General features: G+C 42.2%; 1 protein-coding gene across 4 annotated transcripts in view; it reads right to left on the bottom strand.

The window, feature by feature from the left end:
• Positions 1–26,927, bottom strand: part of TRIP12 (thyroid hormone receptor interactor 12) — a 112,173-nt gene that overhangs the window by 55,913 nt on the left and 29,333 nt on the right. For 2 of the 4 annotated variants that reach the window (XM_056850242.1, XM_056850243.1), the window contains exons 3-11: positions 20,441–20,566; positions 18,096–18,904; positions 11,584–11,686; positions 9,862–9,998; positions 7,647–7,730; positions 6,506–6,601; positions 3,745–3,893; positions 1,171–1,206; positions 967–1,062 (exon numbers count right to left, since the gene is read on the bottom strand). In XM_056850242.1, coding sequence (XP_056706220.1) covers positions 967–1,062; positions 1,171–1,206; positions 3,745–3,893; positions 6,506–6,601; positions 7,647–7,730; positions 9,862–9,998; positions 11,584–11,686; positions 18,096–18,904; positions 20,441–20,566 — 1,636 coding nt within the window. The remainder of the gene's footprint in view (positions 1–966; positions 1,063–1,170; positions 1,207–3,744; positions 3,894–6,505; positions 6,602–7,646; positions 7,731–9,861; positions 9,999–11,583; positions 11,687–18,095; positions 18,905–20,440; positions 20,567–26,927) is intronic. The other 2 variants (XM_056850244.1, XM_056850245.1) reach the window with 1 other exon arrangement.

Below are 26,927 nucleotides of genomic sequence, written 5' to 3'. Positions count from 1 at the left end.
GGCTAATGGGAACCTGGAGCCCTTTCAGTTTCCTTGGAATGGGAGCAGGGACTCTCTACCTCATGGTAGGGGACAGAATCAACTTTCCCCTCTTGCAAAGAGCTGCTGCCATCTGCAGTCACCTAGTTTCCAGATCACCTCTGAGCACCAGTCTGAAGAAGGGCTGACTAGCTGCTCGGAACCAATAGCTCTGCCTTAGTAATCAAATTGGTAGAGTAACACCAAGGAGGTATAAGCCTAATGCAGTCATCATAGCATTTTCCAAAATAAAAGTACTGATTTAACAATTTTTTCAAATACAAAGGATTTCAGAATAGAAATTCATGCTGTGACACATGCTGGATTTAAAAAAAATTCTCTGGAAAGTTTAGGATTTTTTCCAAGACCCTACCCACCCGTTCAGTTGATCTCTACCAATAAAATAATAACCAATAAGGAAGTTTAAGTCCAATCAAAGGGTAAGATTGATTGGAATTTGGACTAGGGCCTTTTGAGTTGTAGCCCCATAGAGTCAACTACCCTACTCTTGAGCTCTAATCTTCTACATTATATACAGTCAATACAAACATTGTATTAATTTTGCTTTTAAAGTACAGCTGATCTGGTTCTTACTCTATTGTTTTAGCACTCAAGTATAGAAGCCACTACAGGAAATACATAGCTTGCCCCACACATTCTGAAAAGGGACTAACTGCCATGAGGTATATGACTGAGAGAAATGAGGAGGGCCAGGGGTTCTTGCATTTTTAAAAATAAAAAGAGGATCTTGCCAAAGTTCAATAACTACTGCTCTAGATCAAACCTTGGAAGCTTTCGGGGAAAATGTCCTCCCAAAAGAAAGCATAGTTCAGGCTGCAGAGCTTAATTCTTAATAAAACACTGTATATAACCCAACCAGCAAAAAGGAAAACTATTTCTGAATGCCTTCAATTGAAACCTATTTTATGTTAATATAGCAAATCTTACCTTTTCCAAAAAAACAGGAATCGCATCTACCACAACAGCAGATGACCTGGGAAGTGCTTCCATCATATAGGTTAAGGCTCGACAAGCATGATTCATCTAAAGGAAGACAATTTCCATTACTCTGCTTAATATGCAGACTGCTAAGGATCACCTTTAATTATTTACCTGCAGGGGCATTTAACTAAGTTTGCACAAAATACTTACAATGTCAAAGTTGTGTTCCATCTGCAGCAGTGTTATCTATAAACAACAGAAAATGAATAGCAGTTAGAACAGATAGTTTTACATTCCAGAGATTTATAAACTCACAAGGTCAGCACATGTTTGTCACAGGTACATATAGATTGGCTTTTCAAAGTTTCAAGCTTAACAATGATAACTGTTTTCAATGAAAAATATTTCTGATTGGACAGTCTGTGCTTAAGATGCTGCCAAAAGATCAAACAGGTGAAACTGTACCCTGCTTAGCCTGTTAGGCTGATGACAGAGCTTGTATACAGTTTCAGAAGGTAACCATGTTGGTCCATAGTAGAAGTGCTAGATCTGACAAAGGGAGCTTTGATTCTCAAAAGCTTACACCCTGAAAGTCTTGTGGGTCTCTAAGATGCTACTGGACTTGCATCTAGCACTTGTATATTGTTGATTCTGAGAACATAACAGAAACCATGAAGGGATCCAAAAGGCTATTTTCAGTCCCAGAACAGAAGGAATAGTGCTACACAGTTCCTTGTTACCTGCCCTTTATCTCATCCAGATTAACGTTCATGAGTGTTTGTTTACATTACATTGTTTTGTTTGGAAATTTCTGTATGCTGCTTTTGGTCTCTCTTGAAAATAGCTGCATAGAAATCCTTAAATGCAAGAAGAAATCAGCCAGAGATGGCCATGATATACCAGACCCAACTTGCAGAAACCTAGTTCTCCCCCTTCCCCCCACTCCACATTCGGAATCCTACAATTTCTGTAAAGCGAGAGCCTGGCTGTAATGACCACCAGATTCTTATGATATACTGAAGCTGAATAATGGCAAACCTTGTATGTTTAATGATAACAGACTCCAAGACATTGGGATTAGAAGGCGGCATCAACACTAAGGATCTGGCTTCCCTGATCTCTGGATCTGCAGTCTTGGACTGGTCTCCTAAATCCACTATTACATCTCATCTCCAAGCTGCACTGGTGCCCAAGAGCCTCAGTGCATTCATCTGGTGTTGCCGTCTTTTTAATTCATACTTTATGACCTAAAACACCTTCACAATCTCAAATCTGGAAGTGTGCTTAGGCAGCTAGCAAACAATGTCAACTGGAGCAACAGCATAATGAGCTTTCAGGAGCCTTTCATTTTAGGAGGCAGAAACTGCTTTGGCTTCCAGTGTCTTACTGGGAAGAATTCATGAAACCCAACAGATTGGACCATGCAAGTGAAAAAGCTACATTCCCCCCCCCCTTAACATTCAAACCAGCATCACTCAAGCTCAAAATCTAAAAAAATAAGGACATTTCCGATGGCTAATACATTTAGCTGCTTTAGAGAACTAGGGGGAAAGAGAATGACTTGCCCAAAGCCAGTTAGAAAACAATCCCATGCACAGACACTCCAATCTAAAACCATTGGTTTCACAGGGTTAATCTTGAGCAACAATGCATAGATTGCACGTGGCTGAGCAAATGTTTCAATCTAGATATTCTCAGCCCAACATTCGTCCACTAAATTGGCTATCAAAATTGTAGAGAAGAGGCAAACTTAATCCTTGGTTGTCTGAAATATCGCCAGTAAATTATTTTTCCAACTTTATGTCCTACCTCCAGGGCTCCTTAGGGGCTAAAAAGGATTTGGGTGTGATTACAAAATCATTAAAAAATTCAACTGAACACATTTTAAATCTCCACCAGAAATGTTCCAATTCTAGTTGCAGCTAGTTTTTCTTAATGCAGCAACAGCACCCTAAGTTTTGCCCCAGTTACAATTCTAAACTCTCAAGAGCATAACTGGTAGCTAGTGGAGCTTCTGTCGTGTTAGCATACTTTGAACACAGGCAGCTAGTGCCGGGGTGGGGGGGATCACAGTCAAGCATCCTCCAGCACCTGACATTTCCCAGTGGTCTTCAAGTCAGCCTTATGTAAAGAATATTAGAGCAGTCAAGATTGTGGGGTCTGATTTTGAATGTTTAGTTATACCAAGGAAGGGAAGAAATGCAACAGTAATCATGAAGTCCTTGCCACACTATATGCTAGTTTTTAGAAGTAACTAGACCTTCCTTTACAGAACACCTACAACGTTCCACTGCAATACAGCTGTATTCTGTAACAAGGCAAATATTAGATACTTTCCCTACAAGTTCTAGTAGCCTGGTAGTGATGGCATTCAATGCTAAATACAACCTACGTAAAATGAAAAATCAACCAAATGAAATCTCAGATTTGAGGCTTCAGTAACTGGAATTTGCGTCCATCCCAGGATTACCAGCTTCTCCACATTAGCAGAGGGAGAAACATTCTAATGGCCTGCACTGACCAATTTACTACTTGGCTCTTCCCATCCTAGTTAACAGATTCCATATTTCCTGTTTAAAAATGGGGTTCTAAAGCAATAAATCTCATCATTAGTAAAAACGGAAAGCTACTTCTCCTTGTGCATTAACTGTACCTGCCCTCAGGTAGCTATACTTCTTTCTAAGGCATTTATGGAGCCAGCCTAATTATTGAAACATCTATTGAGAACACTGGAGAAAGGGAAGCATACAAATTTGAGTGGGTGATTGAATAACAAATCCTTACCAAAGCTGGTACGACACTCTTGACTGGAAAACCTCCCAAAGTTTCTTCATTTCCCATGACCAACAACTGACACATTTCAATCACAGACTGCAACTGCTGGCTTTCATCTGTAGCCTGGAGCCCCTGCAGAAGTTGCTGAGCCTTAGAACCTAGGAAAATAGAAGATATTACACTTAAACATTTACAATTCTATGGTATGTGGATGATCACATGGCTGATATAATACACTTTAATTACTGCTGCTCACAAAGATTAATGCAAGAGAATGTTGTGGCAAATACACAATCCATATATGTTTCAGTCACCAAGAGTCACACAATCCTGAAAGGGGGGGGCAAAACTCCTTAGGAGCTGGCGTGAGCCATGCCAGCATAAGTGCCCATTTAATCCATGATAAGGGCCACTTACGCCATCATGGGTGACATCCACACTGGAGCCAGGACACCACGCCGTGGCTCGGGCACAGACACTGCCTCTTGACAGCATTACAGTGGCGCATTCCTGGGGTGTTCCTGAGGGCAGAATGCCTAAAGGCAGCTTCCTCAACCTTTCACCCCAGGAACACCCCTTCTCGCAGCGGTGTAGTTTTTGGTGTCGTAGCCTCGTTGTTTTCAATGGGGGAGTTTTCCTTCTTTTATATTTTAAATTCCTTTTATTTTATTTTCAGCGGCTGGGAAACCTCTGTGGAGGCAGTGTGGCTGAGCTGCTCCCGGCTGCTGCCTAACCGCCCCCTTCAGGAATGAGCTGTAAGAGTCACTGTTATAGGACTGGTTATTTCCCTTTGATCTCATAAAGCAGTAAACTGAACCCTTAAAAGCCACCCTTTCAATTGCAAAAATACACTACGTCTTGTTGGGACCTTTGATGAGCTTTAGTATGTTTTCTCAACCATCTCTTACACATCTCTCTCACTATATGAGGTCTCTTTTCTTTATTATATCCCTACTGTAACATCATGCAAAGCATGTAGGCCCAGCCTCTTTTCACACTTCTGCTCAAGAATAGTAACCTGTACTGCGGGTGCTCTTGTGACGAGTGTCAAGTGAGGGACAGACCTTGGAGAGCACTGAATTGAATAGTTCTGTTTTCATATGCCAACTATAGTTGCCTAACGTTAGGACAACAATGGGCTTCTTAATTGTTATATACTTTTGTGTCCTGGTTCTATAAAAATTTACAATGATGCAGTTATCAAAATGTCACTACAAAAAATTTTCTGTAATGAATGCAGTATCATTAGTATACCACCTCCTTCAAAATGCACTACCGTAATCATAACTACCAACTTTAACCTACCTGTGACCTCAGATCATGAGCATGCAGGACTGGGCCTTCTTTGTGATGGAGCCAAATCTTTGACATTCTCTTGCTTGGACAAGTATTTGGCCCTCTCTCCTTCCAGCTTTTTAGGAGACAGCTGACAGCTGTACTCCTGCAACAAGCCTTTGAGACGACTTGGTTTTATCAAGATTCTCATTTTGGCTTTAAACCCCCCCCCCTTTTTTTTTTTTTTTTTTGCTTTTTAATGCATTTGTGAGCATGCAAGATGGGTGATCGCTTGAGAGGAGTGTATTATGTTCTGATGATTTTATTGGACCATTTGACATATTGTTTAAATTTGCTTTTCGTTAAGAAGCTTTGGTAGTTTTTATTGAAATATACAGTACAAGGTTGCACAATAAGTCAGTCAAACATTATCACACAGGCTTGAGGATGCAGCCCAGTCAGGACAGGAGGATCTAGAGACTAGATAAACCATTGTCCTTTTGTACTACACACAAGAAATCCTATCATGCGTGTGTTTGTGAAGGGATTGGATGTAAGTACGTCTAGGCCAAGTGCTGGGACCTACGCAGAGTATGCATCACTCCCCAAAACAACAGAACTACCCACCAAAACACCAAAAATAAATATGAGAGCCTGTGCTAACTAACTGTTCAGATTTTACTGTACATTTGGAATCAAATTTACCAACTATCACTACAAAGTTACCTGACCGATATGATACATTCTATTAGATCCAGATATTACCACTGCTTTGTAAAAAAAGGAAAAAAAAGAAACAGCTCTCTAAATAAAGGATAAAGGTTATGGAACCACTTTTATACACACTACTAAACTGAACGAAAATTCAAATGTAGAAGAACAAAGTCATAAGAGCCTGAAGATCAAGCATGACAAAGCCAGAACCAGGTCAAAGTCTTGGTTACAGGAATAAGCATAATTATTCTTAAGATTTATAGAAGCAGCACTTGAATGGCAAAAATAGGTGAGATGCTGGGAAATCCATTAATGGATCCTCCCATCATTTTTAAAATGCTAACAGAAGAGGCATCTTTCTCCCACCTCCAAAATGGATCTACTTGAGTTTAATTCTCCCCACCCCCTCGGTTGTTTTACTAACTGAAGCTGGACATTTCTTTCCTCCCCCCATTATCAACCCTCAAAGGAAAAAGGTGGTCAAAAGGAGGCTGCCTGTTCACCCCACCCTGAACTTCTGAGGACTAACCATAGTGTCAGGGAGACAGAACAATTGGTTTTGATAAAACTGTACAGGTAGGAGAAAATTAGAAAATAATCTTCTTCCCCATATGAATCAGGGTCCTTGCATGGCTTCTGTTAGCATTTTGAAGATGCTGGGATGGTCTGGTCCCAGATCTCCCAGCACCTTGTCTAGTTTGATGCAGATATTACAGAGATTGGGGCGGAGGGAGGACAGGGATTCCAAACACTTCTGAAATTAACAGATTAGATTACTTACTAGCTCCACTCCCAATTGTCCGATGGAACAACTGTGACATCCGAGGACCAAGAGGACCAAACAGATGTGGGGGAAGGCCTCTAGCTTCCAACAGAGCTAAAGGCAAACATACATTTATAAGAAATTCACAAAGCACCAAGTTAACAGGCCTTTTCCAGCATTCATTGTTTTAATGTAGTTAACGTACATTAAAATGTTTTAATGTAGTTTTCCCCAAGGGGGGGGGGGAAACCAAATTTTTAAAAAGATGTTATGGTATATACATTTGAGCTATGAACACAATGCAATTTGAAGTGCCTCAGTTATTTTAACCCCCCTTTTCTCTGGGATGGTTCTTAATAGCTTGTGCTTCTGCTGATTCAAAAACTGTATCAACAGAAGATCCGAGTCAGTGATGTTTATTAAGGTTTCTGATTTTAAAATACTGTTATCTGAACCATTCCTTGAACTTTGCCTATGTGAATTTTTAAAACATGTTGCTGCAATTTTATATATAGCCCAGTCTACTTAAATAAGACCTGGATACTGCTTCACCTAGGAACTCCCTTCTTCCTGGCTGAAAATGGAAAGTCAATTCCTTGTTAAGGACAAAGGATTTGGATCCTCTCTGCTCTTTGAAGGAATCAAAAAGCATGGGCAGCAAGAAGCTATTTAGCAGATAAATTCCCTCAATAAGGCGATCATTTAGTAGCAGGAACACTGGATCCCAAACATACCAGGTCAAATGTTTTCAATCCCTGAAAAGCTGTTTCCCCAATTAGAAAGTCTGATTTTATATCTTAGGACTGCTGTCTTAGTGAAATTTTCAGCAAGAAAATTGAAAAGACTAGGAATTATGACTAAGTGATATGAAAAGTTTTATACAGTTTGATACATCATGTAAAATCGAACCCGCTCTGAGCCCGGCTTGCTGGGAATGAAAGCAGGCTATAAAGACAGTAAATAAATAAAATTATTATATGGATACTATATAAAACATGTCAGCAACTTTAGTCTAATGAGGAAGGAAGGTGGAAAAGAGACCAAGAACTACATTAAATCCTCAGAAAAGCTAACCTGTTTTGACCTGCAAAATCCAACAGATTACAAAAACAATCTTATTCAGTTTACAGTTATCATGAAAGTAAGCCTCAGTTTGTACCTTGCAATCTGCCCATCTCAGAATCATCTGATTCACTTTCTCCAGAAGTAGTCATGCCCACAGCTCCAGCAACAGAACTAGACGCTAAAGAGGGGGAAAAAAGAACATGTTGTAGCATGTTAAATCATTACACAATATACAAACAGCACAGGAATTCAACTCTTCCTGAAAGTTGAAGAAAACTAGACTTTAATAGACTTCAAGAGGAATACAAATGAACATTTTAAAAGTTTATTTTTCATCTTGACCTCGTAGCACAGAAAGACTGCAACTGAATACAATGTCAGATTAACCATGCAAGGGGTTAAAGTATTTTCAATTTAGAAAAAAATATTTAATGGGAGTTGAGGAGATTAAGCTATCATACCACCAGACATGAAACAGTATTCAATAATTCTTTTTTAAAGGTAACTGGAAAACTGAAAGTATATTCAGAATCAGGACTTTGTGCATTCTGCACTTGAAACAAGATGGTTAGGCGAATCTGTTAACTCAGTTCACAGAATTTAAAATATGTAGTAGTTTTTACAAAAGCCACAGCAGTAAAAAAGACAGAGGAAATATCACCCACAAACCCATGAGACAAACAGGCATTTGTGTAGTTTGTCAAAAGGTTAGCAGTAAGTAGGGCAATAAAAACTGAGCCAGTGAAGGGTCACATGCAAACGCCACTACTAAGAGAATGTTTTTGCCTTTAATTTATACCACAGTAAAGTTGGTAGATCTACAGACTTGTAGATGAACTAGAACTTGTGCAAATGTAATACTGGTTCCCTTTTAAACCACTTAGGGGTCTTAGAAGACAGAAAATGGCTCCTTGTGGGTTTGAATTAGCAATGCCTTATGTATGGCTTAAAGGGAACCACCAAGCCCACCTTAATCATGGTTAACACTAAGGTTCCTTATAATTAGGATATGAATTCAATATTAAAAAGATACCTTGTAGTTCTAGGGCATGAATCTAAAGCCATCATCATCTAACAAGAAGCTATTGTTACAACATACCTGTTGCAGATGTAATGCAAGTTAATGCTACACAGCACAACTTCATCCAAATAGCCCAGATAAAATAGTTAGTATTACAGAAACTAGAGTGTGAGTGAGTGTGTGTAAGTGCAATCAAGACACTTCCAATTTACAGCAACCCTATGAATTAATGAACTCCAAAACATCCTATCATTAACAGCCTTGCTCAGGTCTTGCTGACAAACTGAGGGCTGTGGCTTCCGTTATTGAGTCAATCCATCTAAGAAATAACCAATGCCATAGAAACTAGACTACAAAAGCTTATTTGGGGTTAGGTACTAAGTAACACCCCCCTTTCCCTTCTTTGAACAAGCCTCTATGCCAGGGCTGTCAAAATAAAGCCTGTGAGCCAGGCGAGGCAGCCACCCACCCCAGTCCCGATCTGGGCTGGCGAGGCATGGCCCGGCCTGACCAAGTGACATTTATGTCATATCCTGCCCTTGTAACAAATGAGCTCCACGCCCCTGCTCTATGCCATACCAAACACATTTCACAAGACTTTCCAGTTTCCAAAGGAGTGTGCCATACTGCACAGTAGTACTGTTGTTCGGCACACATGCCAAGTTGTACACCCCCAACAGAACTAGTTAGAATAAGAACTGTGCACTGAGTAGATCTACGGAAAGCAAAAAGCCAGGAATTTCTAGAAAACAGTTGGCTTGGTTAACATGTATCAGTAAAACCATACCTTATCTGCCATGTCAAGCTTTGGGGCTCACATGCCCCCCTCCATATGCTTGGATCCCTTCCATTTCTGGCATATTTACAGAATAGAACCTGCCAGCTTTCTGCTGGGAGAGCAAAGGGAACCTTCTTCAACACCGAAAAGGCTGTGCTGGGAACTGATGGGCTCAAATCAACAACAGCCATGTAAGTCAGAGGCCGCAGTAAGTAGATCAAGTAGAAAAACCAAGTAGGAACCAGTCCTGTAGTTTGCACATAACCTGATTTGCCCAGAAAACTAGCCACAATCATTGTGTGAAGGGACAGAGGATAGGAATGATGCTTCGCTTGGAATGTTACATATAAACCCAATTCTTGCCCCTAAACGTTCTACACAGAAAATGTAACCAGCATCCAAATATATAAATGGATATGCCTGACTAGTAACATGATGGAATTCCCATCTTTAATTAAATATAACATTTTTTCCCTGCTCACACATGTAACCATCACTACTTTTCCTTACCTGCAGCTCCTTGTGGAGCCTCGTCGGCTCGTGCAGCTGAAGAATTAACTCCATCCTGGTTGTTATCAGGATCAGCCATTTTCTCCTGTCGGCGAGCTTCAGCTGCTCCTCTTTTGCCCAGGCCAGAGCCCCGCCGACTAAAAATGTAAGTATTATCAGAAATCCTGCCAGGTTTTATCAGCCTACAGTTCTCCAATACCAGAATTCTAGATTAAGACAGCCGATATGCAGCCAGATGGGAACAGTTCACATTCATTCTTTCGTACATTCATACTACATATACAAAAGGCTTTGAAAAGAAACCTCAGCAGCCACACCTTCAAATAAAACCAGATAACAGGAGCCTCGAGAAGAACTACATTGTTAATGCCATCACACTCTCATTTGCCGACCTCAGTATCTACTAAAGTTGAGATACAACAGGACAGCCTATGCAACAATTTCCTTCTATTTCTGTTAATGGAAGATGCCTATGGTACAGCAGAATTGCTATACTGGCAAGGAGTCACCACAAGACTTTCAGACCTCAGCCTAGACCAGACCAATAGTGTACTGTAGTCTTCTGAAGTACAATGATAGTACAAAGATCTGAACACAGGCCCAAGTTGAAGGACAAACCTGATTCTATTCAGTGATACCAGGTAACACACAGTTAATTGCTGGTATTTCCCAAAAGAAAAATTGACATAACCTCTCTGCAAGAATAATGGAGCTTCAGCTGCTGACAATCAATTAAGATAGGTCCTATGGTAAGGTAAATGCCTAATAAAGGTGATGATGATGATGATTTAAGGTAGGTCTTTCTCTTCCAAAATGGTACTGACTTTCTATTCTATTTCTCAACTCAAGAAGGTGCAGCTTTCCTGAGTCGCAGGCAGAGAAAAGACTTTCCTCAGTAGCTGCTACTTTCTGCATGCAAAGCATGAGCTCTACCACTGAATTATGGACATTCCCTGCTTTATAGTCACCCCTCCCACAATACTTTTACCTTTATCATTTAAAAAATTATGACATAATTCATGCACTACACCAGGGGTCCCCAACCCTTTTGAGCCTGGGGGCACATTTGGCATTCTGACACGGTATGGTGCGCATAGCAACAAAATGGCTGCCACAGGAGGTTGAGCCAGCCACAAAATGATTGCCACAGCTTAACTTCAGTAACACAGTGCAGATACTTGTGCTGTGGTGGCAGCAGCTGCCAAAGCAACATTTTTAAAAAACTGAACAATCCTGTCTCCAATAGTCAGTCAGAAGCCTTGCTGGGCAAAAGCCCTACCTGGCCCCACCCACTTCTTAAAAACACTTGGCTAGCACCAGAACAGTTGTTGGCAGATGCCATGGCATCCACAGGCACCATGTTGGGGACCCCTGCTCTACACATTGCCCCTTTATCTCCCTTACTGTTTACCGGAAAGTTTGAGTTACTCTCTGACTTACTAGGTCATGCCTTCTAAAATGTATACTTGAAACCTTTCACATAATCCTTGTAATGAACAACTCATTTTAGTTCCAATGCTTCCTTCCACCTATTACTCATTCACTGGAAAGAGCCACACAAATCAAGTGGCCCAGATGGTTTATGGTTTACTAACCTGAGACCATCTGCATGAAAATGCAGGCCACCAATTGGGAATGTGTGTGTAGCTATTTAGGGTGCTACCTACAGAGGTTTCCTACAGCAATATAAACATAGCAGTAAAGTCTTGAACTGCACAATACCTGGTACTAGCACAGGAGCCCGTGGTCTTTTGCCGTGTGCTCCGCCTCAAACTGGGGAGCTCAGCAGGTGGCGATTCACTGCGCTTTTTTGATTTTCTCAAGCCTATGGGAGAAGACATAATCAACACCAGGCAGCTTTGGTTTACCAACATCAGGAGTGAAGAAATGAAGAACTCCCACTTAACCTTTAACTCCTGAAATTTTTGTTCAGTGGGGAGGAGGAAGTAGGGAAAAGGTACAGGCTAACGTGATTAAAAAAGAAGTGTGTACCCTATTAGATATAAGCCATAATTAACACCTCCCATATTACATACGCTCATATAGTGCAGTAGTCATCTCAAAAGGAAAAGCCACACCTGTTAATTCTGTAAGCCTCAGTTCAGACTTTTACATGGCCTAAACATGCTGAAAGAGTGGCATACTCCCTTTCCTTCCTCACACAGTGAATATAATGTATAAGCCAGATGCTTCAAGCAATAATTTTAGGATGAGGAGGAAGGGGAGAAGAGAGATTGCAAGGGTACAGATGTGAACCCAGCTCATCTAGGCAGGGGGGTGCCTCCCCACTGCATGAAAGCTAGAAAAACATCTGAACTAGGGCTATTAACATTCTAATTGCTAGTACAAAGCAACAGAAGAGATGGTAGACTTGTGAAACCTTTCATACCCTATGTTCTGCTAGTTTGCATCCCACCTGAATTGGAAACATACGCAAAGTAGGAGTGTATATATACTCAATTGGGAACTTATGAGAAGCATATTCAGCACAAGCAAGTATGTTTAGAGAATCATACTTATCATCTTCTGCAAAGAAATTGCCTTATATAGGCTAGTCCACTAGTCACTTAGAGAATAAGAGTCACCAGAAATTCTGGTTGTTCTATGAAGCAGAAAGCAACAGATGTGCAACCAGGACTACTTTTCTGCTCAAATATCAACCTCTGAGCCAGTCACTCCTTCTCAGCTTCATCCTATACAGCAGAATGTTTAGGCAATAGGAAGGCTAGGTTTATTTTATAAAAGGTCTTTTTAAAGAGTCGTGGCGACAGTGGCAGCATTTGTATTTGTAAACATATTGGTTTTTTTAACTATTTCAAACTATCTCAAAAGCAAAATTACAGCATGTGGGACACAAACAAATGGCTTCTGTGGAGAAAATGGAGAACTGAAGCAATTTGTATTGCTCTGCTGTAGAGAAGTGTTGACATCTCCAACTCATCTCTTCTTACATTTCCAACATAGTTCCTTCTGTTGTAGAAACAGCTGACAGCCTGAAGAAGCTAAAAGGTGAACATATCAGATCAAATATCCTTTAACAAGACTTGCTACATTTTTGAAGTAAGTCTGAATGTCTCACACATCCTCATTGTGACCTGCTCGGCATCCTTTCAAGACTACTTGCTAGAAACAAACTTCCAAATTCTCATGTCACTAGATAAAATTGGCCCTAAAGCACCAGCCGCTGCTTGAAAGCTATTATAGCTTTCAAAATCACTCATCAAGTAATTGGTGCAACAATTATCAGGGCTAAGAAGCTATGGGAAAGAACAGAAGCACAAGAATTCAGAAGCCCCATTTTGGTAACACCATTTGATATAAACATGCACACTTCAGACTTTAATGCCCATGAAGGATACCCATCATTTACAGGTCTACAAAGAGGTAGTATCCTCACAACAACCCGTTCTGAGCCTGGCTGGCTGGGAATGAGAGTGGACTATAAATATGAGGAATAAATAAATAAATAGTATGCAACACCAGCATCATTCCCGCCCCCCGCACCTTAAAACTGTCCCCTCAGGGCAAAACTACAAGAAATTTAAGTTTACAGTTTCATCTGGTCAGGACATAAACCCGTTAACAATTCTTTATACTACTTCGTTGTAGCAGTAGTGCTACGAAATCAATGGCATTCTAGAGATACTACAATTTTACAGGATTACCCCACAAACAGAATGCGTTAAGCATTGAAGTTCAAGATTATTGTTCATACCATTGTTACTAAAACTTTAATTTTATAATAGACCTTTGACTTTTGCTTTGTTCCTATTTCCTCCTAATTCTACTTATTATCTCAAGTAATAAGATCTTGCATAGAAACAGTAATCAATGCTCCCTCTACTGGCTCTCAAACAGAATATGGCTAATGTGTACAAAGTACACAGTACCGTGGTCCCCTGAAGAGTAATAAATGTATTGTAGCATAACCTTTTCTGGACTTGAGCACACTTTATCAGATGCACGAAGCACTTAAGGCAACTTACCTCACAGTTTTATAACTTTTATAATCAAATACTCCCACCACCACCACCCTCTTATGAAAAGACAGCTGGATCAAGGGACTAGATCTTTAGGATACGTCCATGTTATAAATAAATCTGAATTAAAATTAGAAATATATGTTATAGGCATCATTTCAAGCATTCAACATATTCCCCAAACCTCTTTCTGAAACATTACTACGTATTTAGCGTCAGTTTGCCTTCAACATTTTAAAGTGTTAGACAGTGTCCCATGTAAATTTCTACCTTCAAAACAAAAGCAATCTCAACCTGAGGAAGGGCAATGAAATGAGATTAATTTATTTAATCATACAAGAGTTTAATTTTATTATTATCCCACCTTTCACCTCACTGGGGACCCAAAGCGGCTTACATCATTCTCCTCTCCTTGGTTTTATCCTCACAACAACCCTGTGACGTAGGCTAGGCTGACGATATGTGACTGGTCCAAGGTCACCCAGCAAACACAAGTGGTGATTCGAACCTGGATTTCCCAGATCCTAGTCCAACACTCTGCCTCCAAAGAAATTTCTCTAGCCATCATACATGCTGCCAACTCCAACCACCACTGAACAGAAAGTTTATACAGACCAGCACTGTGAACTCTTAGACCTTGGGGAGCACGACTAACCAGAGCTCTTGCATACCCATCGCCAGAGACTCTAGAAATGTGAGTTGTCAGGCATGAAAGCTGGGACCATATGCATGTAAAGCACTGTCTCTACCACTGACAAGAAGACTATGGAAGCTAACTTTGGGTAGTAACTGAAGACTACATCATTGCACCAGTGCTTCAGCACTCATTTTTTCCAGGGTCAAGCCCAAGGGTTGTGACCCATGAAATTTAAATGACATGGAGTAACAAATAGGAAATGCATTCTACCAGCCCATTCCTGAAGGAGGGGACCGAAGCTCCTTAGGAGTCGATGTGACCCCACGCCGGCGTAGGTGCCACCTTTTCATGGAATAAGATGGCACCTATGCCCGCGAGGGGGCAAATATGCCAGCGCCTGGGAGCCGCCAGTCCCCCACCACCACCACCAGCAGAAGGGAAAAGCCTGAGCTGGTGGGGGGGGGATGTTCCCAGGGCGTTCCAGGAGGAAGATGTTCCCTGGGGATGTTACCAGGGCGTTCCAGGAGGAAGAGCTGCCTTTGGGCAGCTTCCCAACCCCGTTCGCCCTGGGAACGCCCCCTTGAGCTGCGGTGGGGCTATGCCATCTTCTTTTGTGGCGCAACCTTGCTTTGTGCAATGGGGCATTTCTCCCTTTTTTCAGTAATTTTATTTAATAACCCCCTCTTTTATTCCTTCGCAACGGCCGGGAACCTTCTGAAGAGGTGGTGTGGCTCTACCGTGGATCTACCTCCCCCTTCAGGATTGAGCTCTTAGCGTTGTAAGAATCTGGCCTTTTGACAAAGTAGAGTTAAGCTAATAGAAACCAGCTAGATCTAGACTATTTTTTTTCATTAACAGAAGGTACTTCCATCAGCAGAATGTAATCCCCATCCCACCCCACCATTCCACACAATGCATCCCACTGATTTCAACAAGGTGCTTCTACTGGGTAACAGGATAACCCCAGGAATAGCACAGGGGCAAATCAGCACTTTGCAGCAGGAGAAGGATATCGATGGAAATCCACACTCCTTTCTGTCAGCTGAAAATGCAGTCTGGATCCGACCCAGTGCTTTTATTCTTTTATATGTTCACTTAAATTTGATATCAGTTTTGAATCTTGGGATGGGTTGGGCTAGATATTATCAAGAAAGTTTTAGCAGGGATACTCCTAACAGATAAACCCTGCAAGCCTTTAGCTGTTTTTCTTTAAAAATTTAACTTACCCCCATGTTTAGTATGTTACATGCAACATAATTTAAAAGTCAACACTCCTTAAAATCCTTGATGCTCTATCAAACACAAGGGTGATGTTCTGAAAGAATGATTTGAGGTAAACATATTACTTTTGAGGTCAACAGCTAAAACTGTTACATCATAGGTCATGAATTATATTATTGCACTGTTGTGATTTAAAATGCCAAGCAGCATAGAAATATCTGTCATGGAAAAATTCTGTTCTGCTAAATAACTAACTGCTCTAGCTTTGGGAAATTTCTGAGTACTTAATTTTCTAGTCACCTTTGCTTTGTATTCTTCGCATGTCTAGAAAGCCAAATTCTTAATTTTCACAATTGCTCCCCTGAGCAGACATAAATTCATTAGTACAAAAAGGCAGTTGGGGGCTGCATACATAATCAGAAGCTTCTGATTTTGTTTCTGGGTAGAACAAAGACTTCATTTATCACCAGGTACGATTAATTATAATGGAACACAGCATGCATGCTTGTTCAAAAAACAAATAAATTCAAGTCAAAATCTTGATTTAAAAATCAACCTACTTAGTTTTTAGATCTGGCAAAGAGACAGTAGTCTGAAATGTTATCACCTTCGGTTCTCATCTCCATTCAGACATTTTAAAAAGTAATTATGAAATAGTATTGTAACACAGTGCTGCAAAATGCATAGTTTTGAGCATCACAAGTTCCATAGAAGAAATTTACGGGATATGTTCAGACATAACAAACTATGGCTTATCATTACAAGACCACTCCTTCAGCAGTCTCAGCCTCGTGCATGTGATGCCTTCGCTTCAGAAGAGCCTGTCAGAGGCAGTTTCACTTTAAGCAGATTAGTTTGGGGGCTAAAGCGGGTATCCCAAACATTGAAGAGTGGTCTACTTTATTCTGTTCTTTATCCTGTCTGCTCCTCCAGAGATTGGGACTGGACACAGTATCTAACACTTCATGATAAGTTGGTTTAATGGTTATCAGGATGTCTCAATTGGACATCACAACTAAGTTTTGTTGGGAAACGACAGGAGAGGGGAAGGAGGTAGGAGTGCATGAGCTTCACACTGCCAAAGTTCATACCTATAATGATAATCCATAGTTTGTAACTGGGGCTGAATGAAGACACAACAAGACTTTAAGAAAACAGTATCCTCCAATATTGCCTGAAGTTGGAAGCTTTCTATGCTATCAAGATGTACTGATGGTAAGTCAGTGAGCAACAGTGTAGTATGGTGGCTGCAGTTCAGCTGACTGGTTCAACAAACATTACAATAGAGAGAAACCTTTTGAACTCTAGGCAGAGGACAATAAAAAAGACTGATGCTAAGGTAAAAAAATTCCTGATGAACACTGTTATAATCCATACAAACTAGATAATGTACAGTCATAAAAGTCAATTGGAACAGAGATTCAGGTGGATCCCATGATCTGTCAGCACATGGCACTGATGGTCGTGGAGCCCTCACATATTTCCTACCCCTCAACAATCCTTTCAGACCCTAGGATAGTTTATTCTAATATCCACATGGGTTGAAAGGCTGGAGTGAAGAAGAGGATGTTGATGATACTGCCCTGTTTCTTCCAACCACAGAGCTACGCTGGCAGAAAAGACAGAAAGGCAATTTTATTCCCTTCTGTCTTCCACTGCTGCCTTCCAAACCCACATGGCTATTAGATCATGCAAGTCCTGCAAAACCAGGAATAAACTTTCCCACAATCAGAAAGGATGGCTGGAAAGATGAAGGAAAAATGAGATCCTTATTTCTTTGGGATCTAACCCACAGTTCAGACAAAGACAAAAACATGATTTTTAAGCCACTGTTTGGACAAACTGGTTTGCTACTGCATCCAAATCAAGACAGTGCTTTTTTGCAGTAAACCTGGGGATTCTAGCAGGAGGCAAGAAGCATAAGCCAGTTTGTCTGCACAAACCATAAGCCATCTTGTACACCTGGGACATAAAGTACAGTTAGGATGGCAAACTACGTCTTGTATCATGGCTTATGTTAGCCACATCAGTACCACATGCACCACTAAAAGTCACGTTAGCCACATCTGTACCACCCGCACCACTTAATATAAAGGCATTTTAAAAAACATTTATATTAAGCACTTGTATTCTGAAAGTCTGCACATCAGAGAGAAGGGGTAAACACTCCTCCCCTAAAATGGAGGTGTTTCACTCCTGATGTGGGTAGCATTCAACCACGCCATCCTCAACCTGTAGCATCAAGCAGGACAGATCAGGGGAAACCATATTATAAACTGGCCTGAGATTATTCTTCACACGGATACAACAGATTGGGCCAAATTTTCACAACAAGCCTGTTACAGAAGGTATCAATATTTTTCATGCCTCTTAGAAGTAAAGTATTACCAACTCACTTGCTAGTTTAGCCTGTAATCCTGAAGGCCCAGGTTTCGATGCTTCTGGTTTAGAAGAGCCTGGTAGAGACAGTTTTGCTTTAGGCAGGCTAACCTTGGGGCTGAAGCGAGCAGCCCAGTCAAATTTTGAAGAGCCGCCTATTTTATTCTGTTCTTTATCCCGGCTGCTCCTCCGGGGGCTGGGACTGGATGCAGATCTGGAACGCCTGGCCTTGCTCTGGTCTTTTCCCTGTTTCACTCTGGCACCCTGAGGAGCAGCAGAAGAGGCAGAAGCAACAACAGATGAAGAAGAGGACGTAGAGGCTGAAGAGGAGGAATCAGTGATGGTGCTACACCCAGCTTTGGCTGAGCTCGCTGATTTTGAAGCCAGCTTGGTGGGTTTTGCTGGTCTCTCCTCAGGGCCAGTCGTTTCAGCTGCTGGACGACTCTTTACAATGGATGAAGTCTCTGTCCTTTTCCGTTTCTGGCTTCGGGAGCTACCGGTAGCTCCACCCTTTCTGGTATGAGCCTTGCTTGTTGATGGTAATTGTGAAGCCTTTGACTCCTGCTCCTGATGCAAGTGTCTTTTCTTAGACTTAGTCTGTGGCTTGTTTGTTTCCAAATCTGAGGAAGAATCAGCGTGCTGAAGTGCTTTGGTTTTTTTGGCAGAGCTAGGAGAATTTGTCCGGTTGTAATCTGGGCTAGCACTGCGTTTCACTCCTCGAGGACTGTCTTTCTTAGGCACCTGCCCTGGTTTTTGCCTCTCCAAAGTATTGTCTGTGTCCAGAGCCTCTTGTTGTGGAATTATAATAGCAGATGAACTACAGCCTCTAAGGAGGTAGAGAGAAAAACAGTGTTAGTACTCAATAAGGACAGCATGTTAAAGATACCTGAAGAACTACCAGGCCATTCTATGCAGATATAATCATTGATTACTTGCTTGTTTCATGAGAAGATTTATAGGAAAGTTTCAGCTCACACTGTATTAAGCAGCAATTACTATCTGTTTACTGAAGCTTGTACTGCTAAACAGCATCTGCTCATCTCAGTTATAGTGAACACTTAACATCAAAGAATAACCAAATCACAATTGTATTCAAGTATTTTACAATTTTCTGATGAAATTAAGTGTTTGGAAATGCAATAAAGTTAGGGATTTTTCTCATAGGCAACAGCTAACTTGTAGTAACAATGGATGCCTAAAGTCCAGAAGCAAACCTGTAAATTTCCTCAGTTCCACTCCCTTTGTGGGAGAAAGAGGAAGCTGCACTGGAATGAGACCAACAGCCAGCACAAAACTTCCTCACAGCTAAGAAGAGACTGTATTCAGCCCTGGTGCCACTCTGGGAAAGCTTTCAAGTGAGCAACTTATCTGGAGTAGCAGTGCCGTATTCAGCACAACTTCTCATCTATTGAACACCTGCCATTCTTAGTCCTCATTGCCTGGTAACTTATTCTCATTGAAGTATTTCTACAGGGCAGCCTCGGGGCTGCTCGTGCTGGCTCCTCAACAGCTCTGGCTCTCTGCTGCTCTGCTCCAAGCCTTGTTCTTATATGGGCAGGGTCTAGAGAGAAGCCATTTGCCTTCTGTCGTAGCCCAAGTGCAACTCCTGTATTGTGAATATGTTTAATTTATTCAGTCTCTCTACATCAGGCTCCCGATATACTCCAGTATGAATTAAGCCAGTCTTTCAGAGTAAAGGAGACAATGCAGATGAACTGCTGTTTGCCATATTTGAAGATGATACAAGGTTTTTCCAGAAAATAAGCCAATCACACTTCACTCATGATGAATGTAATGTCCTTCAGTAATGCAGAAGGAATAATTTTGAATTACTGAACGGGACCAAAAAAAAATGGCCTTGCATGCCAAGGTCTATGGTTTACTATGAGACCCATCCACTATGCATTCCTTTATTACAATTTGGAATGACATGGCAAGTTGGTCTCTAAAGTGGCCAGTCACATCACTAAAAGACATATCTACCAGGCATGATTAAAATATTTAGCATTTTGTCCAAGTCAGAAGTATGCTGCCTCTAAAAGGTGGAGAGTCTGTGGTTTACTATGAGAGACCCATCCACTATGCATTCCTTTATTACAACTTGGAATGACATGGCAAGTTGGTTACTACATAACGTAAGGTGACAACTTTTATTCTGCTGGAGACCCAGTTATATGCTAAGGCCTTTGAACATCATGCACATCTTGTTCAAAAAAGGATGCCATGAATTTTCAACAAAGCTGTCTGTTTAGTGAAACTGCTGTTAAAGGATACCTACATGATTTCCTAGTAATGAACCATGAAGACAGCAATACAAACTCTTGAAGTTACATTTGTGAACTCATAAATATAAAACTATTACCTTTTAGAAAAGTGTCCCTTGGACTGTTCAGTAGTAGTATTGGACTGCACTTTGGGTGCCTTTGATATAGATTTTCTACTTTCAGAAGGGCTATGTGCCTTATGTTTTGCCTGCCCTAAATGTGACCTGTCAGCAGAAAGTTAAAAACAGAAAGCTATCAGGAAAACCAGCAGACATAAATGTGTACATGGAGCATTTAAACACGGGACTTTAAACATAAATACAGTTTTCCATCAAGCCTACAGCAAGATATCTCAGGCAGAGAAATTAGCCTGCCAGTTATGTCAAACACCAACTCCCTCACTTAAGATCACATCAAGCATGGATATTCATCTGTACTGCCAGGTCTTTCCACTCTGCCAGTCATTGAAATGAAATACAGATTTAGGCCAAAGTAATTTGTCACAAGTTTCCAACGTCTAGTGCTTAGAATATTTGCTTTATCATCATACACTGGGGTAGCTAAAGTATGATTCTGTGTTCTATTTCAATATGACCCAATGTTGAGTCCCTGATCAACCCAGAAGCGCACAGGGTGGGTATGGGCAAGTCTCTAGAAACCAATCCACATCCATCAGAGGGCTAGTAAATACCTCGTAAGGCCATGTCAATCTTTTGCAGCAATACAGTGACATTAATGCAGCTGTTTCTGAGCAAGGGCATGTGGTATCACTGATCGTGTTAGAGGCAGCCTGAAGAGCATGATTCAGTACAGTCTGAAGCCATTTGTCATTTTCCTTGTTTGTTTCCTTGCCTAAGGAACAGAACTACACTGGCTATTAATGACACAAGTATCATTGATACTGATAAGTGTCACTGCTGTATCACTAAATGGGCCAGAGGCAAAAAGGAGAAAAACCTAGTAGCTTAGATTGTTCTTAAGCAACCAATGGCAGTTCACCTACCACAGTAGGTTTGATATCTCTGCAAGGAATTTTGACAAGATTTCAAATTCTACTTAATCACTTAGTAGCTCTTCAATGCCAACTATTCTGCTTTGACTAAGTTCCTATTTTTTTATCCTTCACATAGAAAATGTCAGAAAATTCAATGAGATAAGCATGCTATAAATATTTTAAACTCACAATTCAGTGAAACAAGCAGAATATGAATAATAACTTAATCACTGCCTTCAAGCATTTCATGTAGGTGTCCATCTGATCCAACATTTGTCTTCAAACATCAATATTATTTAAAGGTTTTCTTTTTAAATAAGCCATCAATTTAATCATACAAAATGTATCTTTTAACTTCTTTAACCATTCTTTTTTACTTGGATGATTTCTTTTGGCAAAGACAATACAAGCAGTTATTGCATACAGGACTAATTCTAGAAGAGAAAATTGGATGCATACAAAGTTTAAAACTAAATGTTCTGGTGTACAAGCAATTATATAGCCTATACCAGCTGAAATGCTTGCTGCTACTACTTTCCAATAACTTTTCAGCTCATGAACACTCCCACCACATATGAAAAATAGCATTATTTTCACCAAGAAACCAACAGTTCTTTGTGGTGCTATTATTTTGGAAAGCTTATTTGGAGACAGGTACTTTTCTTATGCAGTCTTTATTTGCATTATAATAGTTTTTAATTTGATCGTTGGAAGCCTGAGTGAGAGCAGGCACTGAGATGCAAGGGTATAGATCTTTTCAATTCATAAAGTGTGTTTGCTATTCTTAAAGTGCCACAGGACTAATTGAAAATAAATTTTTTTAAGTGTTAAAGAAGCTTTGCTGCTTGTGTACAGTCATGCTATTTTCACCTAACATAAACAATGTGGGCATGTTTATGTATTGTTTCAACATACTGCAGTACCTATATGGGCAAAAATAAGTATGTGTGAACATCATGGGTAGTGATGCTTCTCTCAAACCACTTTCAGCTTTCTCTTAAAAACCACTGCTTGTTTTGTAGAACTCCACTGTAAGGCAGGTGTATTCGGGCAATAAAGTTGCATTGTACTAAATGATTCCCAAAGTTACATGGATAATAAACAAACAAACACACAAATACCAGTAATAAGAGTGGAGGACTAGGATGACCTAGGCTGAAATCTCTACTCGCCCATGAAAAGTCACTGGGTGACTCTGGGAAAGAGCCTTGGTTCACTTACCGTGAAGGCTTCTTCTGCTCGTAGGTAAGAAGGGCGTCTTCATTCTGGGTTATTTTCCTTTATTTGCTAGGGAAGGCAGGATTCAACAAAAATGTAGGCCTTCCGGTTCCCCGGGGGAAATGACCCCCTCCCATCGGAGTGCCTCAGTAGTTGAAAAGCTTAAACATTATATAATGCAAAAACGAGTACAATTTAATACTGCAAAAACATCTTTTCCCCTTCGATAAACTAGGTAACAAAGGAGTTAACGACAGGTGACGACAAAACACCTTAAGGTTAACATGAACAACTTAACCAAGACACCCTCCCAAAATTTTTCTTTTTTCTTTAATGTGCTTCTGGCAGGAATTAGGGAGGGGAAGACGCCCTTCTTACCTACGAGCAGAAGAAGCCTTCACGGTAAGTGAACCAAGGCTCTTTCTCGCTCTAGGTAAGAAGGGCGTCTTCATTCTGGGACCTACCAGAGCTGTTACAGAATTAGGGTGGGAAGTTAGCTCTCCTGCACTGCCTGAAGCACTCCCAGGCCAAATGCGGAGGAATCTCTCGAGAAAGTGTCTACCTTGTAGTGTCTGGAAAAGGTGGACAAGGAAGACCAAGTAGCGGCATTGCATATTTGTTCCAGTGATACCCTATGCCTAAAGGCCATGGTGGTGGCTGCACTCCTCACGGAGTGTGCCGTAATGGTGGATGGAGTTAGAATGCCAGAGTTTTTATATGCCTGGAAAATGCATGCCTTTATGGTACTGCTAATAGCCGCCCGGGACATAGCTCCGCCTTTATTAGGCGCTGTCAAAGAAATAAAGAGACACTCTGATTTTCTAATCTGTTGAGTTCTTCTTATGTAGATGCGTAAGGCTCTTTTAACATCCAAAGAGTGCCATTCTTTTTCCCTTTGGTTGGAAGGGTTTGGGAAAAAGGTAGGGAGAACTACCTCCTGCTCGAGATGAAAACATGTGTGAACCTTTGGTATAAAAGAGGGATCTGTCCGAAGGACCACCCTGTTCTTATGGAACACACACAACTCAGGTCTTACAGAGAGAGCCCCGAGCTCTGATACCCTTCTTGCCGATGTGACGGCGGTAAGGAAAAGAGCCTTCATGCGGACCCACTTGAGGTCGACAGCTCTGAAAGGCTCGAACGGTGACTTAGTCAGGGCTTGTAATACTGTGCGCAAACTCCAGGAGGGGAACCTGTGAACCACCGCCGGAGAAGACAGTTTAACCCCTCTAAGAAAGGCACAGATATGAGGGTGTTTTGACAAAGGATAACCGGCCACTCGAGGGACTAGGGTGGCTATTGCGGCCAGCTGGCGTCTCATGGTGGAAACTTTGAGTCCAAGTTTTCTTCCGTCTTGAAGAAAGGCCAAAATGTCTGCCGCCCTTGGTTTCAGGGGATCTTTGGCATTACGGAGGCACCACGTAGCGAAAACCTTCCAGGTAGCCCCGTATATTCGTTGAGTGGCTGGTTTCCTAGAAGCCAAGATGGTATCTACAATGCCAGAATTGTAGCCTTGACCTAAGAGTTTTCTCCTTTCAAGTGCCATACGGTTAGTCGATACCACCTGGGGTCCGGGTGGCAAATCGGTCCTTGGATTAAGAGATCTTGTCTGAATGGGAGTCGCCAAGGAGGTTGGACGGACATTTGTTGTAATGCCGGATACCAGGGCCGTCTTGGCCAGTCCGGAACTACTAGTAGTACCGTGGCCTGAAGAGTCCAAATGCGTCTGATCACCCTGGGAATGAGAGGAAGAGGTGGAAACGCATACAGCAGTCCTGTCGGCCACGGGGACAGGAGGGCATCTGTTTTCTCCGCCCCGACCTGGTGATACCTGGAGAAAAACCTCTCGAGTTGGGAGTTGGCTGGAGTTGCAAACAAATCCACCTGTGGAATCCCGAATCTGATGGTGATCTGATGGAAGATTTCTGGGTGCAGGGACCATTCGGCCTCGTCGAAGTGTTGCCTGCTGAGCCAGTCGGCTTGAACGTTCTGGACTCCCTGTATGTGCTCGGCAGATATTGAAGCCAAGTGGGATTCCGCCCGCTCTAAGATCTTGGAGGCCTGCTTGTGTAGGGAGGATGACTTGGAGCCTCCCTGCTTGTTTATATGGGCCTTCGCGGCTATGTTGTCCGTCCTGATGAGAAGGTGTGTTCCCACTAGTTGTGGACTGAAGTGTAAGATGGCCTTCCAAATAGCTGTGATCTCTAGGAAGTTGATGCTTTTCTTGAGATGACTGGGTTCCCAGAGACCTTGAGCTGGCTGACCGTGTAGAGTAGCTCCCCATCCCGCCAGACTGGCATCCGTGAACAGCTGGACGGGAGCTTCGTGAATGTATTGCAGTCCCCGAGATAGATTGTCGGGAACCGTCCACCAGGACAGGCTCTCTCTGACCGAGTCCGAGAGGCTGAGGAGCTTGTGTCTTTTCCTGGCAATGTCCTTCTGGAAAGGGCGGAGGAACCATTGTAACGGTCTCGCCCGAAATCGAGCCCATGGTACCGAAGGGATGCACGAGATCATGTGCTCTTGAAGCTTGGCCAATGCCATGAGCCGAAATGTTGGAGCAGATGCTGCTTGTTTGGCCAGTGAAGAGATGGATTCCACCTTCTCTGTTGTAAGGATGAAGGAGCTGGACGTGGTGTCGATGATTACACCTAGATGAGTCAGCCTCTGTGAAGGTATCAGTTGACTTTTGCTCCAATTGATCAGGAATCCGTGTTTCTGCAAAATCGAGATCACGATGTTGGTGTGAGTCCGACTCAGCTCCTGCGTAGGAGAACAAATGAGGATGTCGTCCAGGTACGGATGTACCTGGACTCCCAGTTTGCGGGCCTCCACCATGAGGGTCACTAGGATCTTTGTGAACACCCTCGGGGCAGATGTTAAGCCGAATGGCAGGGCCCGAAACTGGTAGTGGTCGTCCTGACAGGAGAAGCGTAGAAACCTCCTGTGTTCCCAGTGAATGGGGACGTGGAGATATGCCTCGGTGAGGTCCACCGAGGTCAGGAAGGCTCGAGGAGTCAGCGACTCTGAGATGGACTTTAGGGTTTCCATCCTGAACCTTTTTTAGATGACGAACCTGTTCACCCATTTGAGGTTCAGGATGGCTCTCCAGTCCCCGTTTTTCTTTGGCACCGTGAAAAACACGGAGTACACCCCCGAGTATCGCTCTGAGTACTCAACGGGCTCTATTGCCTGAATGTCTAAGAGGTGGCGAATAGCTTCTTGTGTTCGAAAAATTTTGTCTTGGCCTAGTGGTTTTGTCTTGGATATGAATCTTGGAGGAGGGGTCGTGCGGAACTATATCAGGTATCCCTGAGAGATGATGGAGGACACCCAGTGATCCATCTGGGATGACTGCCAGGCTGCCAAAAAGTGGGTGAGATGGCCCCCCACCGGACCGATGGGGACATCATTGCTTGGATTGTTGATTTCCATACCCAGCTCTGTCAGTGGGCTGGGCGGAACGAGGGGATCTGGAATAACGGCCTCCCCTACGAAAGGAACCCTTGTAAGAGTTCCAAGAACCTCTCCGCTGCTCGCCACGAAATCTCTGTAGGGTGTGGGAGGAACAAAAGGGACGAGAGTAGGTTTTTTGATCTCTCCTATAACTCTTAGGAAGAGCTTTCTTTTTATCCCTAGTCTCGACTAAGATAGGGTCAAGCTGGTCACCAAAGAGCTTCTTACCTTGGTAAGGAAAACCCATTAGATCGGATTTGGAATGATGGTCCACTTGCCAAGGCCTAAGCCAAAGGGCCCTTCTAGAAGCCAGTTGAGTGGCGATGGCTCTGGCTGAGAAGGAAAGGGTATCTAAGGAAGAGTCTGCCAGAAAGGTGACTGCCCTTAGAATCCTGGACACTCCCTCCTGGGCTTTCTTATTTCTTTCTGGAATGATTTGACGTAGTTTGCGTGTCCAGACGATAGCTGCCCTGGACACTAATGCCGATGTGACAGAGACGCTGATGGCTAAGGCAGATGCTTCGTGTGTTCTCTTGAGAGAGATCTCTGCCTTCCTATCAAGAGGATCTCTGATAGATCCCATGCCATCCCTGGCCACTACGTCGTTGGAATGTAAGGCACAGATAGGAGCTTCCACCACGGGGGCTTAAGCAATTGAGCCGAGGTGGGTGCCAAGTCATAAAACTTCTTAGCTATAGCCGGTACCTGTCTGTTTGCTAATGGCTTTTCCCATTCTGCAGTGATTAGGGATGTGAAGTAGTCTGGAACCGGGATCACACGAGAAGGGTTGTTGTGCCTGTGAAAAAATTCTTTTGATCCTTTAAGTGTATCAGAAGCTTGGGGGTCCTGTGTCTCAGACAGGTCCAAAGCCTCTAAAGTCTTAACTAAAAGGGAGGTGAATCCTCCTGAGGAAATAG

The sequence above is a fragment of the Euleptes europaea genome, chromosome 5, assembly GCF_029931775.1.
Source record: "Euleptes europaea isolate rEulEur1 chromosome 5, rEulEur1.hap1, whole genome shotgun sequence".
Classification (NCBI taxonomy): Eukaryota; Metazoa; Chordata; class Lepidosauria; order Squamata; family Sphaerodactylidae; genus Euleptes; species Euleptes europaea.
This window is presented reverse-complemented; position numbering and strand designations above follow the sequence as displayed.